The sequence below is a fragment of the Bombina bombina genome, chromosome 2, assembly GCF_027579735.1.
Source record: "Bombina bombina isolate aBomBom1 chromosome 2, aBomBom1.pri, whole genome shotgun sequence".
In the NCBI taxonomy this organism is placed as follows: Eukaryota; Metazoa; Chordata; class Amphibia; order Anura; family Bombinatoridae; genus Bombina; species Bombina bombina.
In genome coordinates this window covers 561,569,496-561,591,667 of record NC_069500.1, presented here as the reverse complement: position 1 = coordinate 561,591,667, position 22,172 = coordinate 561,569,496, and the positions used below count along the sequence as shown (strand labels likewise).

The following is a 22,172-nucleotide window of genomic DNA, read 5'->3' as shown; positions in this document are numbered from 1 at the left end:
ACGGCTGCAGCAGCATTTTGGTTTGAGTCTCTGGAAGAGACACTTGAATCAGCTCCATTAGATGAGATTACACACAAGCTTAAAGCCCTTAAGTTAGCTAACTCATTTATTTCAGATGCCGTAGTACATTTAACTAAACTTACGGCTAAGAATTCCGGATTCGCCATTCAGGCACGCAGAGCACTGTGGCTAAAATCCTGGTCAGCTGACGTTACTTCTAAATCTAAATTGCTTAATATACCTTTCAAAGGGCAGACCTTATTCGGGCCCGGGTTGAAAGAAATTATCGCTGACATTACAGGAGGTAAAGGCCATGCCCTGCCTCAAGACAGAGCCAAACCTAAGGCTAGACAGTCTAATTTTCGTTCCTTTCGTAATTTCAAAGCAGGAGCAGCATCAACTTCCTCTGCACCAAAACAGGAAGGAGCTGTTGCTCGCTACAGACAAGGCTGGAGACCTAACCAGTCCTGGAACAAGGGCAAGCAGGCCAGGAAACCTGCTGCTGCCCCTAAGACAGCATGAATCGAGGGCCCCCGATCCGGGAACGGATCTAGTGGGGGGCAGACTTTCTCTCTTCGCCCAGGCTTGGGCAAGAGATGTCCAGGATCCCTGGGCGTTAGAGATCATATCTCAGGGATACCTTCTAGACTTCAAATTCTCTCCCCCAAGAGGGAGATTTCATCTGTCAAGGTTGTCAACAAACCAAATAAAGAAAGAGGCGTTTCTACGCTGCGTACAAGATCTTTTATTAATGGGAGTGATCCATCCGGTTCCGCGGTCGGAACAAGGACAAGGGTTTTACTCAAATCTGTTTGTGGTTCCCAAAAAAGAGGGAACTTTCAGGCCAATCTTGGATTTAAAGATCCTAAACAAATTCCTAAGAGTTCCATCGTTCAAAATGGAAACTATTCGGACAATTTTGCCCATGATCCAAAAGGGTCAGTACATGACCACAGTGGATTTAAAGGATGCTTACCTTCACATACCGATTCACAAAGATCATTACCGGTATCTAAGGTTTGCCTTTCTAGACAGGCATTACCAGTTTGTAGCTCTTCCATTCGGATTGGCTACGGCTCCGAGAATCTTCACAAAGGTTCTGGGTGCTCTTCTGGCAGTACTAAGACCGCGAGGAATTGCGGTAGCTCCGTACCTAGACGACATTCTGATACAAGCTTCAAGCTTTCAAACTGCCAAGTCTCATACAGAGTTAGTACTGGCATTTCTAAGGTCGCATGGATGGAAGGTGAACGAAAAGAAGAGTTCTCTCTTTCCACTCACAAGAGTTCCCTTCTTGGGGACTCTTATAGATTCTGTAGAAATGAAGATTTACCTGACAGAAGACAGGTTAACAAAGCTTCAAAATGCATGCCGTGTCCTTCATTCCATTCAACACCCGTCAGTAGCTCAATGCATGGAGGTGATCGGCTTAATGGTAGCAGCAATGGACATAGTACCCTTTGCACGTCTACATCTCAGACCGCTGCAATTGTGCATGCTAAGTCAGTGGAATGGGGATTACTCAGACTTGTCCCCTACTCTGAATCTGGATCAAGAGACCAGAAATTCTCTTCTATGGTGGCTTTCTCGGCCACATCTGTCCAGGGGGATGCCATTCAGCAGGCCGGACTGGACAATTGTAACAACATGCGCCAGCCTACTAGGTTGGGGCGCTGTCTGGAATTCTCTGAAGGCTCAGGGACAATGGAATCAGGAGGAGAGTCTCCTACCAATAAACATTCTGGAATTGAGAGCAGTTCTCAATGCCCTTCTGGCTTGGCCCCAGTTAACAACTCGGGGGTTCATCAGGTTTCAGTCGGACAACATCACGACTGTAGCTTACATCAACCATCAGGGAGGGACAAGAAGCTCCCTAGCAATGATGGAAGTATCAAAGATAATTCGCTGGGCAGAGTCTCACTCTTGCCACCTGTCAGCAATCCACATCCCGGGAGTGGAGAACTGGGAGGCGGATTTCTTAAGTCGTCAGACTTTTCATCCGGGGGAGTGGGAACTTCATCCGGAGGTCTTTGCCCAAATACTTCGACGTTGGGGCAAACCAGAGATAGATCTCATGGCGTCTCGACAGAACGCCAAGCTTCCTCGTTACGGGTCCAGATCCAGGGATCCGGGAGCGGTTCTGATAGATGCTTTGACAGCACCTTGGACCTTCGGGATGGCTTATGTGTTTCCACCCTTCCCGATGCTTCCTCGATTGATTGCCAGAATCAAACAGGAGAGAGCATCAGTGATTCTAATAGCGCCTGCATGGCCACGCAGGACTTGGTATGCAGATCTAGTGGACATGTCATCCTGTCCACCTTGGTCGCTACCTCTGAAACAGGACCTTCTGATCCAGGGTCCCTTCAAACATCAAAATCTAATTTCTCTGAAGCTGACTGCTTGGAAATTGAACGCTTGATTTTATCAAAACGTGGTTTTTCTGAGTCAGTTATTGATACCTTAATACAGGCTAGGAAGCCTGTTACCAGAAAGATTTACCATAAGATATGGCGCAAATACTTATATTGGTGCGAATCCAAGAGTTACTCATGGAGTAAGGTTAGGATTCCGAGGATATTGTCTTTTCTACAAGAAGGTTTAGAAAAGGGTTTATCCGCTAGTTCCTTAAAGGGACAGATTTCAGCTCTGTCCATTCTTTTACACAAACGTCTGTCAGAAGTTCCGGACGTTCAAGCTTTTTGTCAGGCTTTAGCTAGGATCAAGCCTGTGTTTAAAACTGTTGCTCCACCATGGAGTTTGAACTTAGTTCTTAATGTTTTACAGGGGTTCCGTTTGAACCCCTTCATTCCATTGATATCAAGTTGTTATCTTGGAAAGTTCTGTTTTTAATGGCGATTTCCTCGGCTCGAAGAGTCTCTGAGTTATCTGCCTTACATTGTGATTCTCCTTATCTGATTTTTCATTCAGACAAGGTAGTTCTGCGTACTAAACCTGGGTTCCTACCTAAGGTGGTCACTAACAGGAATATCAATCAAGAGATTGTGGTTCCATCTTTGTGTCCTAATCCTTCTTCGAAAAAGGAACGTCTGCTACACAATCTAGATGTAGTCCGTGCCCTGAAATTTTATCTACAGGCAACTAAGGATTTTCGACAAACGTCTTCCCTGTTTGTCGTTTATTCTGGTCAGAGGAGAGGTCAAAAAGCTTCGGCTACCTCTCTCTCCTTTTGGCTTCGTAGCATAATACGGTTAGCCTATGAGACTGCTGGACAGCAGCCTCCTGAAAGAATTACAGCACATTCTACTAGAGCTGTGGCTTCCACTTGGGCCTTTAAGAATGAGGCTTCTGTTGAACAGATTTGCAAGGCTGCAACTTGGTCTTCTCTTCATACTTTTTCCAAATTTTACAAATTTGACACTTTTGCTTCTTCGGAGGCTGTTTTTGGGAGAAAGGTTCTTCAGGCAGTGGTTCCTTCCGTATAAAGAGCCTGCCTGTCCCTCCCGTCATCCGTGTACTTTAGCTTTGGTATTGGTATCCCATAAGTAATGGATGATCCGTGGACTGGATACACTTAACAAGAGAAAACATAATTTATGCTTACCTGATAAATTTATTTCTCTTGTAGTGTATCCAGTCCACGGCCCGCCCTGTCACTTTAAGGCAGGTAATTTTTCCATTAAACTACAGTCACCACTGTACCCTATGGTTTTCCTTTCTCTGCATGTTTTCGGTCGAATGACTGGTAATGGCAGTTAGGGGAGGAGCTATATAGCAGCTCTGCTGGGTGAATCCTCTTGCACTTCCTGTTGGGGAGGAGTTAATATCCCATAAGTAATGGATGATCCGTGGACTGGATACACTACAAGAGAAATAAATTTATCAGGTAAGCATAAATTATGTTTTTTGCCCTAGTAGGATATATATATATATAATGTTTATTGCCACTGTAGTTTAGTGGTAATAATTCTATTTAGGCATTTTGACTAATCCAGCCTAAGATCCTATGTATTGTTCATGATTTTGAAACTACGCCTTGTTCCTATTGGGACATGTTTTGTTCTCCTCTGGGATTCAGAATAGTATCAAAGAAGTCAAAGTATCTCTTTTTAAGACTTAAAGATAAATTTGATTGAGCCTCATGTCTCCCAGGGTTAGGCTGTTTAGGCAATGCCACAGCTTTCTCCTTAAACGTCCCAAGCCTTCATGGCGTCACATGCAGTGCCTTGCGGTTCCTCTCAATCTCCTGGAGGAGTGTATTTGCTTGCAGATTTTGCAACTCAGGTATTCTTGCAATATCCAAAGCTTTATCTGCTTTTCTTTTTCTTCAGGGAAAGTGCAAGAGGATATTTATATATTCAGATAGTAAGGTTTCTGCTTAATTTCTGCTATATAATATTGCTTCCCTCTTTGGTTTGATGTGGTGCAGTAGCTAGTAGCTTCTGAGGGTTATATATCAGATTCGTACAGTATAATTCATTCATCTGATGCTGAAGAGTATCCTTCAGATTTAAGCTTAAACACCTTTGTGTATGGTAAGGAGGTTTTGGCTAATTTGGGGCGACTCTTATACGCATGTCGTTGTCAACCCTAAGAATCTAGTCAACTTTATAGATTCTAGGATTCTTTTGTGGAAGTTGTTCCTGTTCCAGGCCGTGCTACGAGATTTTTCACAGGAATGGGAGAGGTCAGGGTTTACTTTTTTCCCGTCTCCTGTCTTTATAAAGATGTTTTCTGTCGCTGTCTCCAATAAATATCAGGGCGCACGGTGCATTAAGTAGTAGGGCATTTCTACTTTGGCTATGAGAAATTCGATTCCTAGAGGGGATATCTGTTTTTTTTTCAGGATTAATGGACTAAGCTGGGGCTTACATGGAAGTTTGGTATGTCCCTGTGTCAAGTGTGGCATCTTATGGGTGCAATGCCTTTTAAGATTCCATTTTGGTCGAGACTCCTTTTGGAGCAGATCCAGTACAGAATTAAGGCTCTTATGCTAGCTAATTCCTTATTTCTGATGCTTCCATGCATTTTCTGACAGGAGTCAAGATATCTGGCTTCGCTGTACTAGCCCGGGGGGCGTTTTGGACAGTGGATTTTTCCTCTGCGTCCAAGTTTCTGGTACATTCGTACAAGGGTAAGACCTTGTTTGGTCCTGATCTGTAAGGCATTGTTCTGATATTAAAGGAGTTTGCCCCCAATCCGGGATTAGTCCAAGTGGGGGTTGATTCTCTCTGTTTGTCTTCAAACTTGGATACGAGATGTCCCAGATAGTCTGTGGCCATAGTACATCAGAGTTTCTACGTAGTAGTCATTCCTTCTCTGCCTGAGGCAGGTTCCACCTTTCATTTTTACCTGCAGCCAGATAACTGTGAGTGCTTTGGGATCTCTTCCCTGTAAAGTAATAGTTTCAGTTCCTGTAAGAGAACAGGGCCTAGGATTCTATCATTCCTTTTCGAGGTTCCTGATTAGGAGGGATTTTTCATCCTATAGTAGACCAAAAGTCTCTCAACAGGTTGTTTCAGGGTACCATTCTTTAATTGGAAACCAGTGGTTTCTTTCTTCCTTTTTAACTGGGAAGGGTCTATTCATAGTGACCATTGTCCTGGAGGACGCGTATAATGCAGGTTCCTGAGGTTTGTCTTTCTGTCACACACTTTGTTTGCGGCTCTTCCCTTTGGCCTTGCCATGGTTCTCAGAGGGGCTGTATTGGCAGGAATCAGGGTTCAGGGAGTTGCTGTGGTGCCATTCCTGGACATCATAATGTTTCAGGTGCCATGTGTTCAACAAGCAATCCCTCATACTGAGATATTGTTGTCTTTTTTTTCATTCCTCCATTGGAAGTGAATCTGAAAATAAGTTCCCTTGGTCCAGCTACAGAGGTATTTTCTTTGGGACCAGATTGGTTTACTTCTCTCTTAGGTTATTTTGACAGAGGTCAGTACATAGAGGATTTTTTCTTCTTTTCTCTTTCGGCTCTCTACGGTTTGGCCTTTTAGGGGCCTGATGTATGAAATGGTCTGATGATTGCTTCATTGGACATCATCCCTTTGTCTGATTCATCTGAGAGTCTGCGGTTATGCATGTTCAGGTAGTGGACCAAGGATTTTGTGGCTCTGTCTTAGAGGATAGATCTAGATCTGCCGACATGAGATTCTTCCCTGTGATTTAGAGAGGGGAAATAGTGGTAGAGCACTCGCTTTGTTTGCGAGAGGTAGCTGGATTGTTACCCACATTCTCCAGAGTCTTTTGTGTTTCTCAGGAGCATCTGTCTTGAGGTGCATTCTTCTAGAGACCTTTCTGAGTAATAGTCACGGTCGCTAGCCTGTTGGGTTGGTGACTATGCACTTTGGAGTAGCTTGCTCTCCACATCACCATCTTGGAGTGGAGAGCAATCTACAATTCTCTGACGCCTCGGCCTCCGTTGTCTTATCCGATTTTTAAGGTTATAGTTGCTATTTCTTCTCAGTGGTTTACATTAACCACCCGGGATGACCCTGAAGTTCCTTTGCCATGATTGGCGTGGATTGTTAGGTGGGAGGACGCTCACATTCTGGTTTATCCACTATTCACATTTCAGTGTATACTGGGTGCGGACTTCCTGAGCTGTTAGTTTTTTTTTTATCCCGGGAGTGGGTTTTCCCGGAGCTGTTCTCCAGGTTAACTTTCTCATGGGGGGTGCTGGAGTTGGAGATAACAGTTCGCCAAATTTCCAGGTTATGTTTAGGGTCAGAGATTAGCAGGCTGCTCTACTAAATACCTTGCGGGTTCCTTGGTATTTCAGTCTGATGGCTCTCCTCTACGAGTCTTTGCTCGTATCAAATGGGAGTGAGCATCAGTGTTGTTAGTCTTGCAGGATCTTGTTTTCAGACCTAGCGGAGATGTATTTTTTTCCATCTAGTGGTTGTTCCTGTGGAAGAACCTTGTGAATCAGAGTCTTTTCTTTCATTCAACTTCTTTTTCTCTGAAGCTTTCTACTTGGAGATTGATTGCTTAGTTATGTCTAAGCATGGTTTTTCTGAATCGGTCATTGAGATCGTGATTCAGTCTCACAAGTATTTTTCTAGTTTCTTTTATCATAAGGTATGGCGTAAATTCCCTGATTGGTGTGAATCCATGGACTTCTCTTGGAAGTAGGGTTAGGATTCCTAGGGGTTTCGCCCTTCTCCAGGTCGGTCTGGAGGATGGTTTGTCAGTCAGTTCTCTGAAGGGTCAGTTTTCTGCGTTATCTTTTTTTACACAAGTGTCTGGGGATGTGCCAGACATGTATACTTTTGTCAAAAGCTGGTTAGTATCAGGCCTGTTGAAGTCTGTTGCTCTTCTTTGAGTTTTATCTTTGTTTTAAGGTTTTTGTAGCAGGCTCAGTTTGAGCCTTAGCATTCCATAGGATTTTATTGATTTTTTGTTGTATACTCTGCTCGGTGAGTTCAGGTACTCTGGGCTTTGCAGTGTGATTCATTTTATCTTTTTGGATAAAGCGTTTTTTTTTTTTATCCTAGGTGCAAATTTTGTTTGGGAATTGTTGTTCCCTCTCTGTGTCCTTTATTCTTATTTTTTGAGGTACGTGTATGCACAATTTGGATGTTGTGCAGGCTTCTGTTTTTGTTTGTTTTCTCTGTATTAGAGAACTACTGCTACTTCTCTTTTTTTTTGGTTGAGAAATTTACTTTGTTTCTTTTTCAGAACTGTGGGGCTGCAGTTTCCTGAGAGAGTTATGGCTCATTATTCGAGGGTTGTCTCTTCTTTTTGGGCTTTCAAAATGAAGTTTCTGTGGAACAGATTTCCAAGTCTGCAACTTTATTTTTCTTTGCATTTTTTTCCATAAGTTACAAAATTGATTTATTGTCTCGGTTGAGGATTCTTTTGGGATATAGGTTCTTCAAGCATTGGTGCCTTCTGTTTGGGTTATCTGTCTTATCTCTCCCTAATTATCTGTGTCCTCTAGCTTGGGTATTGGTTCCCACTAGTAATTAATGATTCCGTGGACTCACCATATCTTAGGAAATAAAACATAATTTATGCTTACCTGATAAATTTCTTTCTTTCCGGATATGGTGAGTTCACGGCCCACCCTTTATTTTAAGACAGTTATTTTTAATAAAACCTCAGGCACCTATCTTCTTTTTCCTTTTACCTTCGGCTGAATGACTGGGAGTTATGGGTAAGGGAAGTGACATATATAGCAGCTTTGCTGTGGTGCTCTTTGCCTCCTCCTGCTGGCCAGGAGTGATAGTCCCACTAGTAATTGATGATTCCGTGGACTCACAATATCCGGAAAGAAATACATTTATCAGGTAAGCATAAATTATGTTTTTTAAATAAGATTTTTAAGGTTGCCATATCTGCACTTAAACAGCTCTAGCCACCTGGGAAGTTAAATTAGGGCACATAAAGTACACATTTGTAGAAAGTACACCCCCTGACGCATCAAATGAGGGGCTATATGTACTTCAAGCACAAAAGTGGAGTGTGCAATAATTCATGGAATATGGTGCTTTGCTTAGAAAATATTTTTTTCTAAGCAAAGTGACATGTTTATTTATGTATTACTCACTCCAAATTTGTGCTAGCAATACATGCAGCCCCTCATTTGATGTACCAAGGTGTGTACTTAACAAAACTGTGCACTTTGTATACTGTATTTTAATTTCCCAGGTGGCTACAGCTGTTAAACTGCAGACATCACCCCTAAATGTTTAAAGACAATTTTAAATAAGATTTTCAAGGTTGCCATATCTGCACTTAAACAGCACTAGCCACCTGAGAAGTTAAATAAGGGTACATAAAGTACACATTTGTAGAAAGTACACCCACTGAAATGAGGGGCTATATGTACTTCTAGCACAAAAGTGGAGTGCGCAAATATTCATGGAATATGGTAATTTGCTTAGAAAATATTTTTTTCTAAGCAAAGTGACATGTTCATTTATGTCTTACGCACTCCATGCAGCCCCTCATTTGATGCGCCAAGGGGTGTACTTTCCAAAACTGTGTACCTTGGATACTGTATCTCCAATTCCCAGGTGGCTACAGCTGTTAAGCTGCAGACATAGCTACCTTGAAACACTTTAAACGTATAGGGGTTATATCTGCAATTAAACAGTTTTAGCTACCTCATTAATTGACTAACCTAATTCTAAATGATTTTATTTTATGTTTAAAAATATAACACTCTTTTGCATTACCCACACAAGCATTACAGGCACTCACACTGGTTGAATTAGCACATGGATACCCATGTGAGCAGTAACGCCACGTCAAGGCCTCAACCCTTGCTACGTACCATTCACGCACCTTTCATGTCTGATTCACTCACAGAAGCACCCACCCCTATATTCATCAAGACTTTTATCCCTACTACTGACCATACACACACCTTTTGTATCTCTATTCACTCACAGAAACACAACCCCTACCAATGGCCAGTCGCACACCTTTCATATTTCCCTTCATACGTACCTTTTGCTAGGGGCAACTCAATCACTGGGCTAGTCAGGCGTTAGCCTCAACCAGGGCACTGTGCTGGTCAGGCATACGCCTCAACTAGGGCACTGTGCTGGTCAGGTGTAAGCCTCAACCAGGGCACTGGGCTGGTCAGGCATAAGCCTCAACCAGGGCACTCCGCTGGTCAGGCGTAACCCTCAACCAGGGCACTGTGCTGGTAAGGCGTAAGCCTCAACCAGGGCACTGTGCTGCTAAGGCGTAAGCCTCAACCAGGGACAAGTATCTGCATTTCAGAGCCTCCTGGGGTTGTGAGGGTATGCAGCTAGTATGTTTCCATAGTATGATAAATACGGAAGCATTCTGGCATATATAGCCCTGGTTTAGAGGGGCAGTCTGGACAGTAGTAACGGGTGTCTTTAAGACGTCCATGCTGACTGCACACTCTACATCTTCTACTAGGGAAAGGTTTTTTTTTTTTTCTTTTTTCTTAGTAGCTGGTATATAAGCAGCAAAGTGGCGGCCATGCATTCTCCTCACTTGGCCCAGTTATTGGAATATCCCCCGAGGAGAGAATGCTTTTAATAATAGATTCCTGAAATTTCAGGAAACGTAGCCCTCTTCCTTGGGTAGCCGGATACAGGACAAATGCATTAAGCATTGACAATTGTATCGTAGACTTCCAGTTTCTTGTACCATGTATATGCTTTGTGAGAAGCAGAGTATGGTTCAAGCATCTGGTCTTATCTACCCCTCCCATATGCTGATTGTAATCCAGGACACATATGGGTTTCAGAGTTGGCGTGTTCTGCCCCCTGACATAAACAGGTGATGTTATAGTTGTGAAAAGATGCACATCCTTCTTGTCTGTGAATTTCACAGCTAGCAGCTCATCAGAGCGCAAGGCTGAGGTCTCTCTTCTCTTTTGCTTTCTGAACATGTGAGTCGGAAAGCCTTTGCGATTGGCACGGATTGTGCCACACGCAACAGTACCCTTGCTATATAGCAATTTAAATAATGGCACACCAGTGAAAAAGTTATCCACATAAACATGGTAACCTTTATTAAATATTGGGTGGAGTAAGTCCCACATTATTTTTGTACTTGCAGCAAGGGAGGAGGGACAGTCAGGGGGTGCTAGAACAGAATCCTTGCCAGTGTATACCCTAAAACGATAGGTGTATCCACTAGAGCTCTCGCACAGCTTATACAGCTTAATCCCATAGCGAGCTCTCTTAGAAGGAATGCATTGTTTAAAAACAGTACGTCCCTTATATAAGATTAAGGATTCATTGACCAATATGTTCTGGCCTGGAGTATAGCACTCTGGAAATCTTGCCAATAAATGGTCAATATGAGGCTATGCTTGGCTTTTGTACAATCCCCATTAGTAGAGTGAGGCCCCAGAATTTCTCTTGCAAATTTGTCACGGTCCATCGATGTGCTCTGGCATAGCGGCTCAATTCTGCCCCAGTATTTTGAAAAACTGCTCAACATACAGATTTGTCTGCTGAACAATAAATTCTAAGAACTCATCATCCACAAACAACTGAAAGTAGTTGATGGGTTCAAAATTTGCAGTGCCCACCAAGAGGCCAGAATTGCCAGTAAATAGAGGGCAAAACTGGCTGAACCATATTAGGGGAGGTCCAGTTGTAGCTTGGAACAGGCCTGCCCATGACACCAACAGTATGCTGTGCGGCCACTGCGGATGTTGTTGCAACATCCCCCATGCCCCTGACTCCCACAGTATGCTGTGGGGCGACTGCAGATGTTGTTGCCATCCCTCTGCCACGGGAAATGACAGCTCTGAACTGTCTGCGGCCACGCCGTGGCTCCGTTGGTTCATCTGTCTTACTTGAACTGTCACTATATGATGACAGCCCAGGAAAAAAAAGTCGCTGTCAGAATCTTCTGCAGCAGATGTGTCATCAGAGAAGGAATCAGATTCTAAGTTCATAAGAATCTCAGCTGCTTCCTCAGTACTCATCAGACGCTTAGCCATAATTCTCTTTACAAAAATAAAGGTATTTTCAAAGAAATTATGCTGCTAGAAATAAGATATAAATTTTCCTGCAAAAAATAAGCTTTTTTGCAGCAAAAATGAAAGGATTTTAGACTATGGGGAGAGCTGAGCAAAGAGGATGCTTAGGATGCGTACTCGCCTAACACACAGGCCAAAAGACTGATAGTAAAAATATTATTAGTTTTTCATAAAAAGTATCCCTCTACCATTGGTAATTTGTAACCACATGATATAGGTGATCATGGGATTACAAATATAATATCAGGAGCCATATTGGAAAAGGGATTTTTTTTATAGCTAAGTGATCACTGCATTTACACTGATTACTACAGTGATCATTTAGTTAGAATATATAAATCAATATATATTTCTTTTAAAGATATATTAGTTCATTTTTAGAAAATATATTTTGGGGGTCTCTAGGCAGTTTTGATTTTTATTTATGAGCCCCTAAAGACCCCCACATATATATATATTTTTTTTTTTTACTTTTGTTTTTTTCTTTTACTTTTTATATTCTTTTTTTTTTTTTTACTTTTTTTCAACATTTAGTTTGAGAACATTTTACTTTTTTTCTCTCAGATGCCACATACTGTATACCATTGAAAAGGATAGGCTTAGGGGTCTGTAGCAGCTTAGATGCCTGAGATACAGGCTTCTAAGAAGCATGCCCCCATCTCCCTATAACTGACAATTGTCAGTTGTCAATAAAGTTGCGCGGTGACGTCATCACGCGAAACGGCGATGCCTGTTGCTATGCAGGCCAGATTGCCGGGGTAGGAGCCCCCAGAACTCCCTCAAAGTGGGAGAGTGCTAGCGACGGCTCTGAGCCGTCGTTAGCACTTAACTGAGACAATTTACGACGCCTCAGAGCCGTTGTTAGCACTCAAGGGGTTAAAGGGACATTCCAGCCAAAATTGGAATCCACATGGATGCATTGCAGTTTTGAATACAAGCATTTTTGTACTATACATGTATTGGCAAAAATGCTTCTAATAAAGCTATATCTGTTTCAAAAGTGTATTTAAGTATGCACAGTGCACCAGCATTTTAAACACAACACTTGCTCAGAGAGCTTAAGGTGCTTGTAACATCTGGTAATCATTACATTTTTTAATTGCAGACATGATACAAGCCCCAGTGGTGCTCTAAGCAGCTGCAGTATTTAAAATGCTAGTGGACTGAGAATATCTAACTATGCTTCACGTGCACGTGCAGAGAAAAATGTTAACACTAAAACAGTGGTAACTTTTACTAGAAGCATTTTTGCCAATACGTTTATATTGTAAATATGTGTCTATTCAAATATGTAATTCATTGCATTTAAATTTTGACTGGAATATCCCTTTAAATGAAGTACATATATGTATTAGCCTGATCAGTACAATTGTAGAACTATATGTAACCAGATTAAATGGACATGACATTTTCATTGCTCTCTTGATAACTTTAGTTTTAAAAGCAGGGTAAAAAGTTCAGGAGCGTGCACGTGTCTGGACCGCTATATGGCAGCAGTTTTGCAAGATAGTTATACATTTGCAAGAGCACTATTTCCTGCCACATAGTGCTCCAGACACCTCCCTAGGTATCTCTTCAACAAAGAATACCAATGGAATGAAGCAAATTTGATAATGGAAGTAAATTGAGATAAATAACAACTTATGTGTTTAATATTCAAAGCACTGACCTCCATCTTGGATGCACATTTTCAGCCATATCAGTCTCAGCAGCTTTTCAGTGGCAAAAATGTCCATTGTGAAATTGCATTATTTGAACTGTTGCTACACAGAAAACATACAGTCTATGTTGTGTAAACATACTTTAAATACAAAAATTGCATGCTCTTATTCTACTTGGTGTGACTTTACTTATGTGTTTAACATTTTTGTGAGGGTCGAACACATGGTGAGTAACGCAAAAAGGGCACGCACTAACTAATTAAAAAAAATATAGAACCAAAATATTGGCGTAGATATAAATCTGAACCAAGTCACCTACTTACAATACCAAGTGTTGTGAACGCTCTCATTTAGAGAAACCTGCTAACTGGCCTTTTAAGAATATTTATCTCTATCAAAATAAACAGCTGCGCAATCTTACTGCGGTTGCTCGCTCCCCCCCCCCCCCCCCCGCCCCAAACTCGTTCATGAACTCGACTTCAGAATGGGGTATATTGCTTTAAACATAAATCGTATAGATCCTAAATGCATGCGTCTGTAGTGTAAGCAATATGGTGACTATTCACCCTGCCAAGTACTTTTCTGATTAAAGCGTGAAAGTGACTGCAGTATTTTTGTTAATTCATTATTATTGCCTCCATGTTTATCTCTTTGTGTAACAGCCTACGGAGGAAAGCTGAAGAATCTGTTACGTGTTGCGTTGGTGGCTACTCATGCTGATATTGTTAATCTTCCTCGCCCTGCGGGAGAATTTGGTTATGATAAGGATACGTGCTTGCTAAAAGAAATCAGAAATAGGTAAATATACAACTATTTATATAATATGTGTGTGTAACAGGGATTAGTACAAATGTGTTCAAAAGCCAGACAAGAATATTTAGTTTTTATGGCATGTGCATACATACAGGGGTGGAAAACCTTAAAGGCTTGTGTCATGTTTGTGTCGTTTTTACAGTAGATAAATTGTTTACATTTCTATTACAATTTGATCATATAAATTTTTTTTCTTTAAAAAAAAAAAAAGATTTGGAAACGATCTCCTGATTTCTGATAAGTTATTTGTTTTGGATGCTGGGGCATCTGGTTCCAAGGACATGAAGTTTCTACGGAATCACCTGCAGGAATTAAGAAGCCAACTGATTGCTGTAAGTAGCAGATAAAGAACAAAGAGTTGTGTAGCAATGATAAATGTAACCTATGCTAATTTAAAGGAGCAGAAAAGATTGACAATGAGATGGGCTAAGGTGATAGAACATTTAATTATTGTACTATTGCTTGCAGGAACTACATGTTTAATGGGACAGTATATACCAATTTTCATATAACTGCATGTAATAGACACTACTGTAAAGAATAATATGCACAGATACTGATCTCAAAAATCCAGTATAAAGCCTTTTAAATACTTACTTAGAAGCTGCCCGTTTAGCACTGCTGATGAACATAAGCAGGGACACCCACTGAAAGGGGCTGGGAGCAGACCCCCCACTGCATATGAAAAGATCTATTATACAAACAGAAGAAGTCTGTATACATCAGTATACATTTAACACTTTGGGGCATGGCTTGTTGTCTAAAAATCAGCACAATGTTATTGAAAAATAAGCAAAACTATACATTTCTTTCATGTAATTAGCAAGAGTCCATGAGCTAGTGACGTATGGGATATACATTCCTACCAGGAGGGGCAAAGTTTCCCAAACCTCAAAATGCCTATAAATACACCCCTCACCACACCCACAATTCAGTTTTACAAACTTTGCCTCCGATGGAGGTGGTGAAGTAAGTTTGTGCTAGATTCTACGTTGATATGCGCTCCGCAGCAAGTTGGAGCCCGGTTTTCCTCTCAGCGTGCAGTGAATGTCAGAGGGATGTGAGGAGAGTATTGCCTATTTTAATGCAGTGATCTCCTTCTACGGGGTCTATTTCATAGGTTCTCTGTTATCGGTCGTAGAGATTCATCTCTTACCTCCCTTTTCAGATCGACGATATACTCTTATATATACCATTACCTCTACTGATTCTTGTTTCAGTACTGGTTTGGCTTTCTACAAACATGTAGATGAGTGTCCTGGGGTAAGTAAATCTTATTTTCTGTGACACTCTAAGCTATGGTTGGGCACTTTGTTTATAAAGTTCTAAATATATGTATTCAAACATTTATTTGCCTTGACTCAGAATGTTCAACATTCCTTATTTTTCAGACAGTCAGTTTCATATTTGGGATAAATGCATCTGTTTCAATCATTTTTTCTTACCTTAAAAAATTTTGACTTTTTCCCTGTGGGCTGTTAGGCTCGCGGGGGCAGAAAATGCTTCATTTTATTGCGTCATTCTTGGCGCGGACTTTTTTGGCGCAAATTTTTTTTTCTGTTTCCGGCGTCATACGTGTCGCCGGAAGTTGCGTCATTTTTTTACGTTTTTTTGCGTCAAAAATGTCGGCGTTCCGGATGTGGCGTCATTTTTGGCGCCAAAAGCATTTAGGCGCCAAATAATGTGGGCGTCTTTTTTGGCGCTAAAAAATATGGGCGTCATTTTTGTCTCCACATTATTTAAGTCTCATTATTTATTGCTTCTGGTTGCTAGAAGCTTGTTCACTGGCATTTTTTTCCCATTCCTGAAACTGTCATTTAAGGAATTTGATCAATTTTGCTTTATATGTTGTTTTTTTCTTTTACATATTGCAAGATGTTCTACGTTGCAACTGAGTCAGAAGATACTTCAGGAAAATCACTGCCCAGTGCTGGAGCTACCAAGCTAAGTGTATCTGCTATAAATTTTTGGTATCTGTTTCTCCAGCTGTTGTTTGTATTGCATGTCATGTCAAACTTATTAAAGCAGATAAAATTTCCTTTAGTACTGTTACATTACCTGTTGCTGTTCCGTCAACATCTAATTTTCAGAGTGTTCCTGATAACATAAGAGATTTTATTTTTTTAATCCATTAAGAAGGCTATGTCTGTTATTTCTCCTTCTAGTATACATAAAAGTCTTTTAAAACTTCTCTTTTTTCAGATGAATTTTTAAATGAACATCATCATTCTGATACTGATAATGGTTCTTCTGGTTCAGAGGTTTCTGTCTCAGAGGTTGATGCTGATAAATCTTTGTATTTGTTCAAGATGGAATTTATTCGTTCTTTACTTAAAGAAGTATTATTTGCATTAGAAATAGAGGATTCTGGTCATCTTGATACTAAATGTAAACGTTTAAATAAGGTTTTTAAATCTCCTGTAGTTATTCCAGAAGTGTTTAATCTCCCTGATGCTATTTCTGAAGTAATTTCCAGGGATTGGAATAATTTGGGTAATTTATTTACTCCTTCTAGACGTTTAAGCAATTATATCCTGTGCCATCTGACAGATTAGAGTTTTTTGGGACAAAAATCCCTAAGGTTATGGGGCTGTCTCTACTCCTGCTAATGTACTACTATTCCTACGGCAGATAGTACTTCATTTAAGGATCCTTTAGATAGGAAAATTGAATCCTTTCTAAGAAAAGCTTACTTATGTTCAGGTAATCTTCTTAGACCTGCTATATTTTTAGCGGATGTTGCTGCAGCTTCAACTTTTTGGTTAGAAGCTTTAGCGCAACAAGTAACAGATCATAATTTTATAGCATTATTATTATTCTATAACATGCTAATAATTTTATTGGTGATACCATCTTTTGATATCATTAGAGTTGATGTCAGGTATATGTCTCTAGCTATTTTAGCTAGAAAAGCTTTATGGATTAAACTTGGAATGCTGATATGTCTTCTAAGTCAACTTTGCTTTCCCTTTCTTTCCAGGGTAAATAATCATTTTCGTTCCTTTCCTCACAACAAGGAACAAAAGCCTGATCCTTCATCCTCAGGAGCGGTATCAGTTTGGAAACTATTTCCAGTTTGGAATATATCCAAGCCTTATAGAAACCTTTAGCCAGCTCCTAAGTACCTATGAAGGTGCGGCCCTTATTCCAGCTCAGCTTTTATGGGGCAGATTACGTTTTCTTCAAAGAAATTTGGATCAATTCCGTTCTCAATCTCTGGTTTCAGAACATTATTTCAGAAAGGTACAGAATTGGCTTCAAGTTAAGGCCTCCTGCTAAGAGATTTTTTTCTTTCCCGTGTCCCAGTTAACACAGCAAGGCTCAGCATTTCTGAAATGTGTTTCAGATCTAGAGTTGGCTGGAGTAATTATGCCAGTTCCAGTTCTGGAACAGGGGCTGGGGTTTTATTTTATCTCTTCATTGTACCAAAGAAGGTCAATTCCTTCAGACCAGTTCCGGATCTATCATTATTGAATCGTTATGTTAGGATACCAACATTCAAGATGGTTACTGTAGGACTATCCTGCCTTTTGTTTAGCAAGGGCATTATATGTCTACAATAGATTTACAGGATGTGTATCTGCATATTCCGATTCATCCAGATCACTTTTAGTGTCTGAGATTCTCTTTTAAGACAAGCATTACCAGTTTTGTGGCTCTACCGTTTGGCCTAGCCTCAGTTCCAAGAATTTTTTTCAAAGGTTCTCGGTGCCCTTCTTTCTGTAATCAGAGAACAGGGTTTTGGTATTTCCTTATTTGGACGATATCTTGGTACTTGTTCAGTCTTCTCATTTTCGAAAGAATCTCATACGAATCGACTTGTGTTGTTTCTTCAAGTTCATGGTTGGAGGATCAATTTACCAATCAGTTCATTGATTCCTCAGACAAGGGTAACCTTTTTAGGTTTCTAGATAGATTCAGTGTCTATGACTCTGTCCTTGTCAGACAAGAGAAGTTTAACATTGATATCAGCTTGTCAAAACCTTCAGTCACAATCAATCCCTTTGGTAGCCTTATGCATGGAAATGTTAGGTCTTAGGATTGCCGCATCAGATGCGATCTCCTTTGCTCGTTTTCACATGCGACCTCTTCAGCTCTGTATGCTGAACCAATGGTGCAGGGATTACTCAAAGATATCTCAATTAATATCTTTAAACCGATTTTACGACACTCTCTGACATGGTGGACAGATCACCATCGTTTAGTTCAGGGGGTTTCTTTGTTCTTCCGACCTGGACTATAATCTCAACAGATGCAAGTCTTACAGGTTGGGGAGCTGTGTGGGGGTATCTGACGGCACAAGGGGTTTGGGAATCTCAGGAGGTGAGATTTCCGATCAATATTTTGGAACTCCGTGCAATTTTCAGAGCTCTTCAGTCTTGGCCTCTTCTGAAGAGAGAGTTGTTCATTTGTTTTCAGATAGACAATGTCACAACTGTGGCATACATCAATCATCAAGGAGGGACTCACAGTCCTCTGGCTATGAAAGAAGTATCTCGAATTTTGGTTTGGGCGGAATCCAGCTCCTGTCTAATCTCTGCGGTTCATATCCCAGGTATGGACAATTGGAAAGCGGATTATCTCAGTCGCCAAACGTTGCACTTGGGCGAATGGTCTCTTCACCCAGAGGTATTTCCTCAGATTGTTCAAATGTGGGAACTCCCAGAAATAGATCTGATGGCTTCTCATCTAAACAAGAAACTTCCCTGGTATCTGTCCGGATCCCGGGATCCTCGGGCGGAGGCAGTGGATGCATTTTTCACTTCCTTGGAAGTATCATCCTGCCAATATCTTTCCGCCTCTAGTTTTTCTTCCAAGAGTAATCTCCAAGATTCTGAAGGAATGCTCGTTTGTTCTGCTGGTAGCTCCGGCATGGCCTCACAGGTTTTGGTATGCGGATCTGGTCCGGATGGCCTCTTGCCAACCGTGGACTCTTCCGTTAAGACCAGACCTTCTGTCGCAAGGTCCTTTTTTCCATCAGGATCTGAAATCCTTAAATTTAAAGGTATGGAGATTGAACGCTTGATTCTTGGTCAAAGAGGTTTCTCTGACTCTGTGATTAATACTATGTTACAGGCGCGTAAATCTGTATCTAGAGAGATATATTATAGAGTCTGGAAGACTTATATTTCTTGGTGTCTTTCTCATCATTTTTTTGGCATTCTTTTAGAATACCGAGAATTTTACAGTTTCTTCAGGATGGTTTAGATAAGGATTTGTCCGCAAGTTCCTTGAAAGGTCAAATCTCTGCTCTTTCTCATAGAAAGATTGCTATTCTTCCTGATATTCATTGTTTTGTACAAGCTTTGGTTCGTATAAAACCTGTCATTAAGTCAATTTCTCCTCTTTGGAGTTTGAATTTGGTTCTGGGGGCTCTTCAAGTTCCTCCGTTTGAACCTATGCATTCATTGGACATTAAATTACTTTCTTGGAAAGTTTTGTTCCTTTTGGCAATCTCTTCTGCCAGAAGAGTTTCTGAATTATCTGCTCTTTCTTGTGAGTCTCCTTTTCTGATTTTTCATCAGGATAAAGCGGTGTTGCGAACTTCTTTTGTGGTTCCTTCATTATGTCCTAATCCTAAGAATTCTAGGGAGAAATCGTTGCATTCTTTGGATGTTGTTAGAGCTTTGAAATATTATGTTGAAGCTACTAAGTCTTTCCGTAAGACTTCTAGTTTATTTGTTATCTTTTCCGGTTCTAGAAAAGGCCAGAAAGCTTCTGCCATTTCTTCGGCATCTTGGTTGAAATCTTTATTTCATCATGCTTATGTCGAGTCGGGTAAAACTCCGCCTCTAAGGATTACAGTTCATTCTACTAGTTCAGTTTCTACTTCCTGGGCGTTTAGGAATGAAGCTTCGATTGATCAGATTTGCAAAGCAGCAACTTGGTCCTCTTTGCATACTTTTTCTAAATTCTACCATTTTGATGTGTTTTCTTCTTCTGAAGCAGTTTTTGGTAGAAAAGTACTTCTGGCAGTGGTTTCAGTTTGAATCTTCTGCTTATGTTTTTCATTAAACTTTATTTTGGGTGTGGATTATTTTCAGCAGGAATTGGCTGTCTTTATTTTATCCCTCCCTCTCTAGTGACTCTTGTGTGGAAAGATCCACATCTTGGGTAGTCATTATCCCATACGTCACTAGCTCATGGACTCTTGCTAATTACATGAAAGAAAACATAATTTATGTAAGAACTTACCTGATAAATTCATTTCTTTCATATTAGCAAGAGTCCATGAGGCCCGCCCTTTTTTGTGGTGGTTATGATTTTTTTGTATAAAGCACAATTATTCCAATTCCTTATTTTATATGCTTTCGCACTTTTTTCTTATCACCCCACTTCTTGGCTATTCGTTAAACTGAATTGTGGGTGTGGTGAGGGGTGTATTTATAGGCATTTTAAGGTTTGGGAAACTTTGCCCCTCCTGGTAGGAATGTATATCCCATACGTCACTAGCTCATGGACTCTTGCTAATATGAAAGAAATGAATTTATCAGGTAAGTTCTTACATAAATTGTGTTTTTTACAAAAAAACACCCCCAGATAGGCTATATAAATAGATCATCTACAAAACATTTATGCAAAGAAAAATCTAGTGTACAATGTCCCTTTAAGGACAGATGTATTTTCTATATCCTAATAGGATTTATTTTCGGTAACATTTTATTTTGCAGTCATCACATTTCTATTTTGTTATTTATCTAAACTCTTATGTTCACAACCAAATTACATCCATCTGTATTTCACAATTATGTTTTTCTTCTGTATATGATCATGTGTCTCTACATACATTAAATGAAATACATTTGTGATAAATATATAATGTGTTAGAGAGAAAAAGTAAATTCTTTGTTGTTTTCATTTCTTTTGTGTTTGCTTTATACATTTTTATATTGACTTTTAAACACAATGTCAGAATCACAATATCCTTGTATTTTAAAAATATAAAATGTAGACACCTGGATTTGCCTTAAAGGGACATGAAACCCAATTTTTTTCTTTCATGATTTAGAAAGAGCATGTAATTTTAAACAACTTTCTAATTTACTTCTATTATCTAATTTGCTTCATTCTCTTGATATAACTTGCTGAAAAGCATATCTAGATATGCTCAGAAGCTGCTGATTGGTTGCTGCACATAGAGGCCTTGTGTGATTGGCTCACACATGTGCATTGCTATTTCTTCAACAAAGGATATCTAAAGAATTGAGCAAATTAGATAATAGAAGTAAATTGGAAAGTTGTTTAAAATTGCATGCCCAAAATATGAAAGGACTTATGCCTTACATATACTGTATGTTTAAAAAAAATATGATTGACATATATTTTAATACATGCACTTAGATATGGCTCTTTGGTTCACAGTGTCCCAGAATACATTTTTCCTGCTTCTTTGTTTTGTAGAATTGTCCAACAATGACCCCTTTGTGTGAGAAAATTATCTCCACTATTCCGTCATGGAGGAAGCAGAATGGACCCAATCAGCTGTTGTCACTTCAGCAATTTATTTATGATGTCCAAGAACTTAATCCTTTAGCTAATGAAGAAGATATAAGACATATTGTGCAACAACTACATAGTATTGGGGAGGTAAGTAACATGTTATCCATTAATAAAGCCAAATTATTGGCCAGATAATCCAGTTACAAAATAACAGCTTATATTTTTTAAACAGCAGACAGAAAAATATTCACACAGCAATGATCTTTCCTATTAGAGAAAACACCCATTTCGCATTTTCTGAAGTATATTTTACTTTTTTTTTATGGAATCGGACATGCCTTAGTGAAAATAATCAATGAACTATTATTGGACTCAGCTTTAACCTTTATCTCATTAGGTAACTGATAAAAAGAAAAACCACAAACAAAATGTTGGGTACAGAAAATGCCTGTTTTATTGTAGGACAGTTCTGCCCCTGTAAGTCCTTTAGCTGGTTAGTAAAGCACAAATACAATTTCTAACTTCCAAAGTTTAAAATGACATTTATTTCCTTTAAATTGGGCCCATAGGCAAAGTTACAATGTTCCAGGCCTGACTAAGGGCCTATTGCAGGCCTGAAACGTTGTAACTTTGCCTATGGACCCAATTTAAAGGAAATAAAGGTCCTTTTAAACTTTTAGAGGCTGGAAACTGTATTGATATTGTTATTTTATTAAGACTTGTCAGGTCTTTAATAACGTGCCCCATGATTGGAAGTGTGCTGTTTTTCAATTTTGGGATTTAACTAGGAAAGCTCAAATGGCAGCCACTAGTCA

General features: G+C 40.1%; 1 protein-coding gene across 1 annotated transcript in view; it reads left to right on the top strand.

Moving 5' to 3' along the window:
• Positions 1-22,172, top strand: part of DAPK1 (death associated protein kinase 1) — a 492,700-nt gene that overhangs the window by 449,022 nt on the left and 21,506 nt on the right. Inside the window, 3 exon segments of the mRNA XM_053702428.1 lie at positions 13,767-13,902; positions 14,129-14,249; positions 21,319-21,504. Coding sequence (XP_053558403.1) covers positions 13,767-13,902; positions 14,129-14,249; positions 21,319-21,504 — 443 coding nt within the window.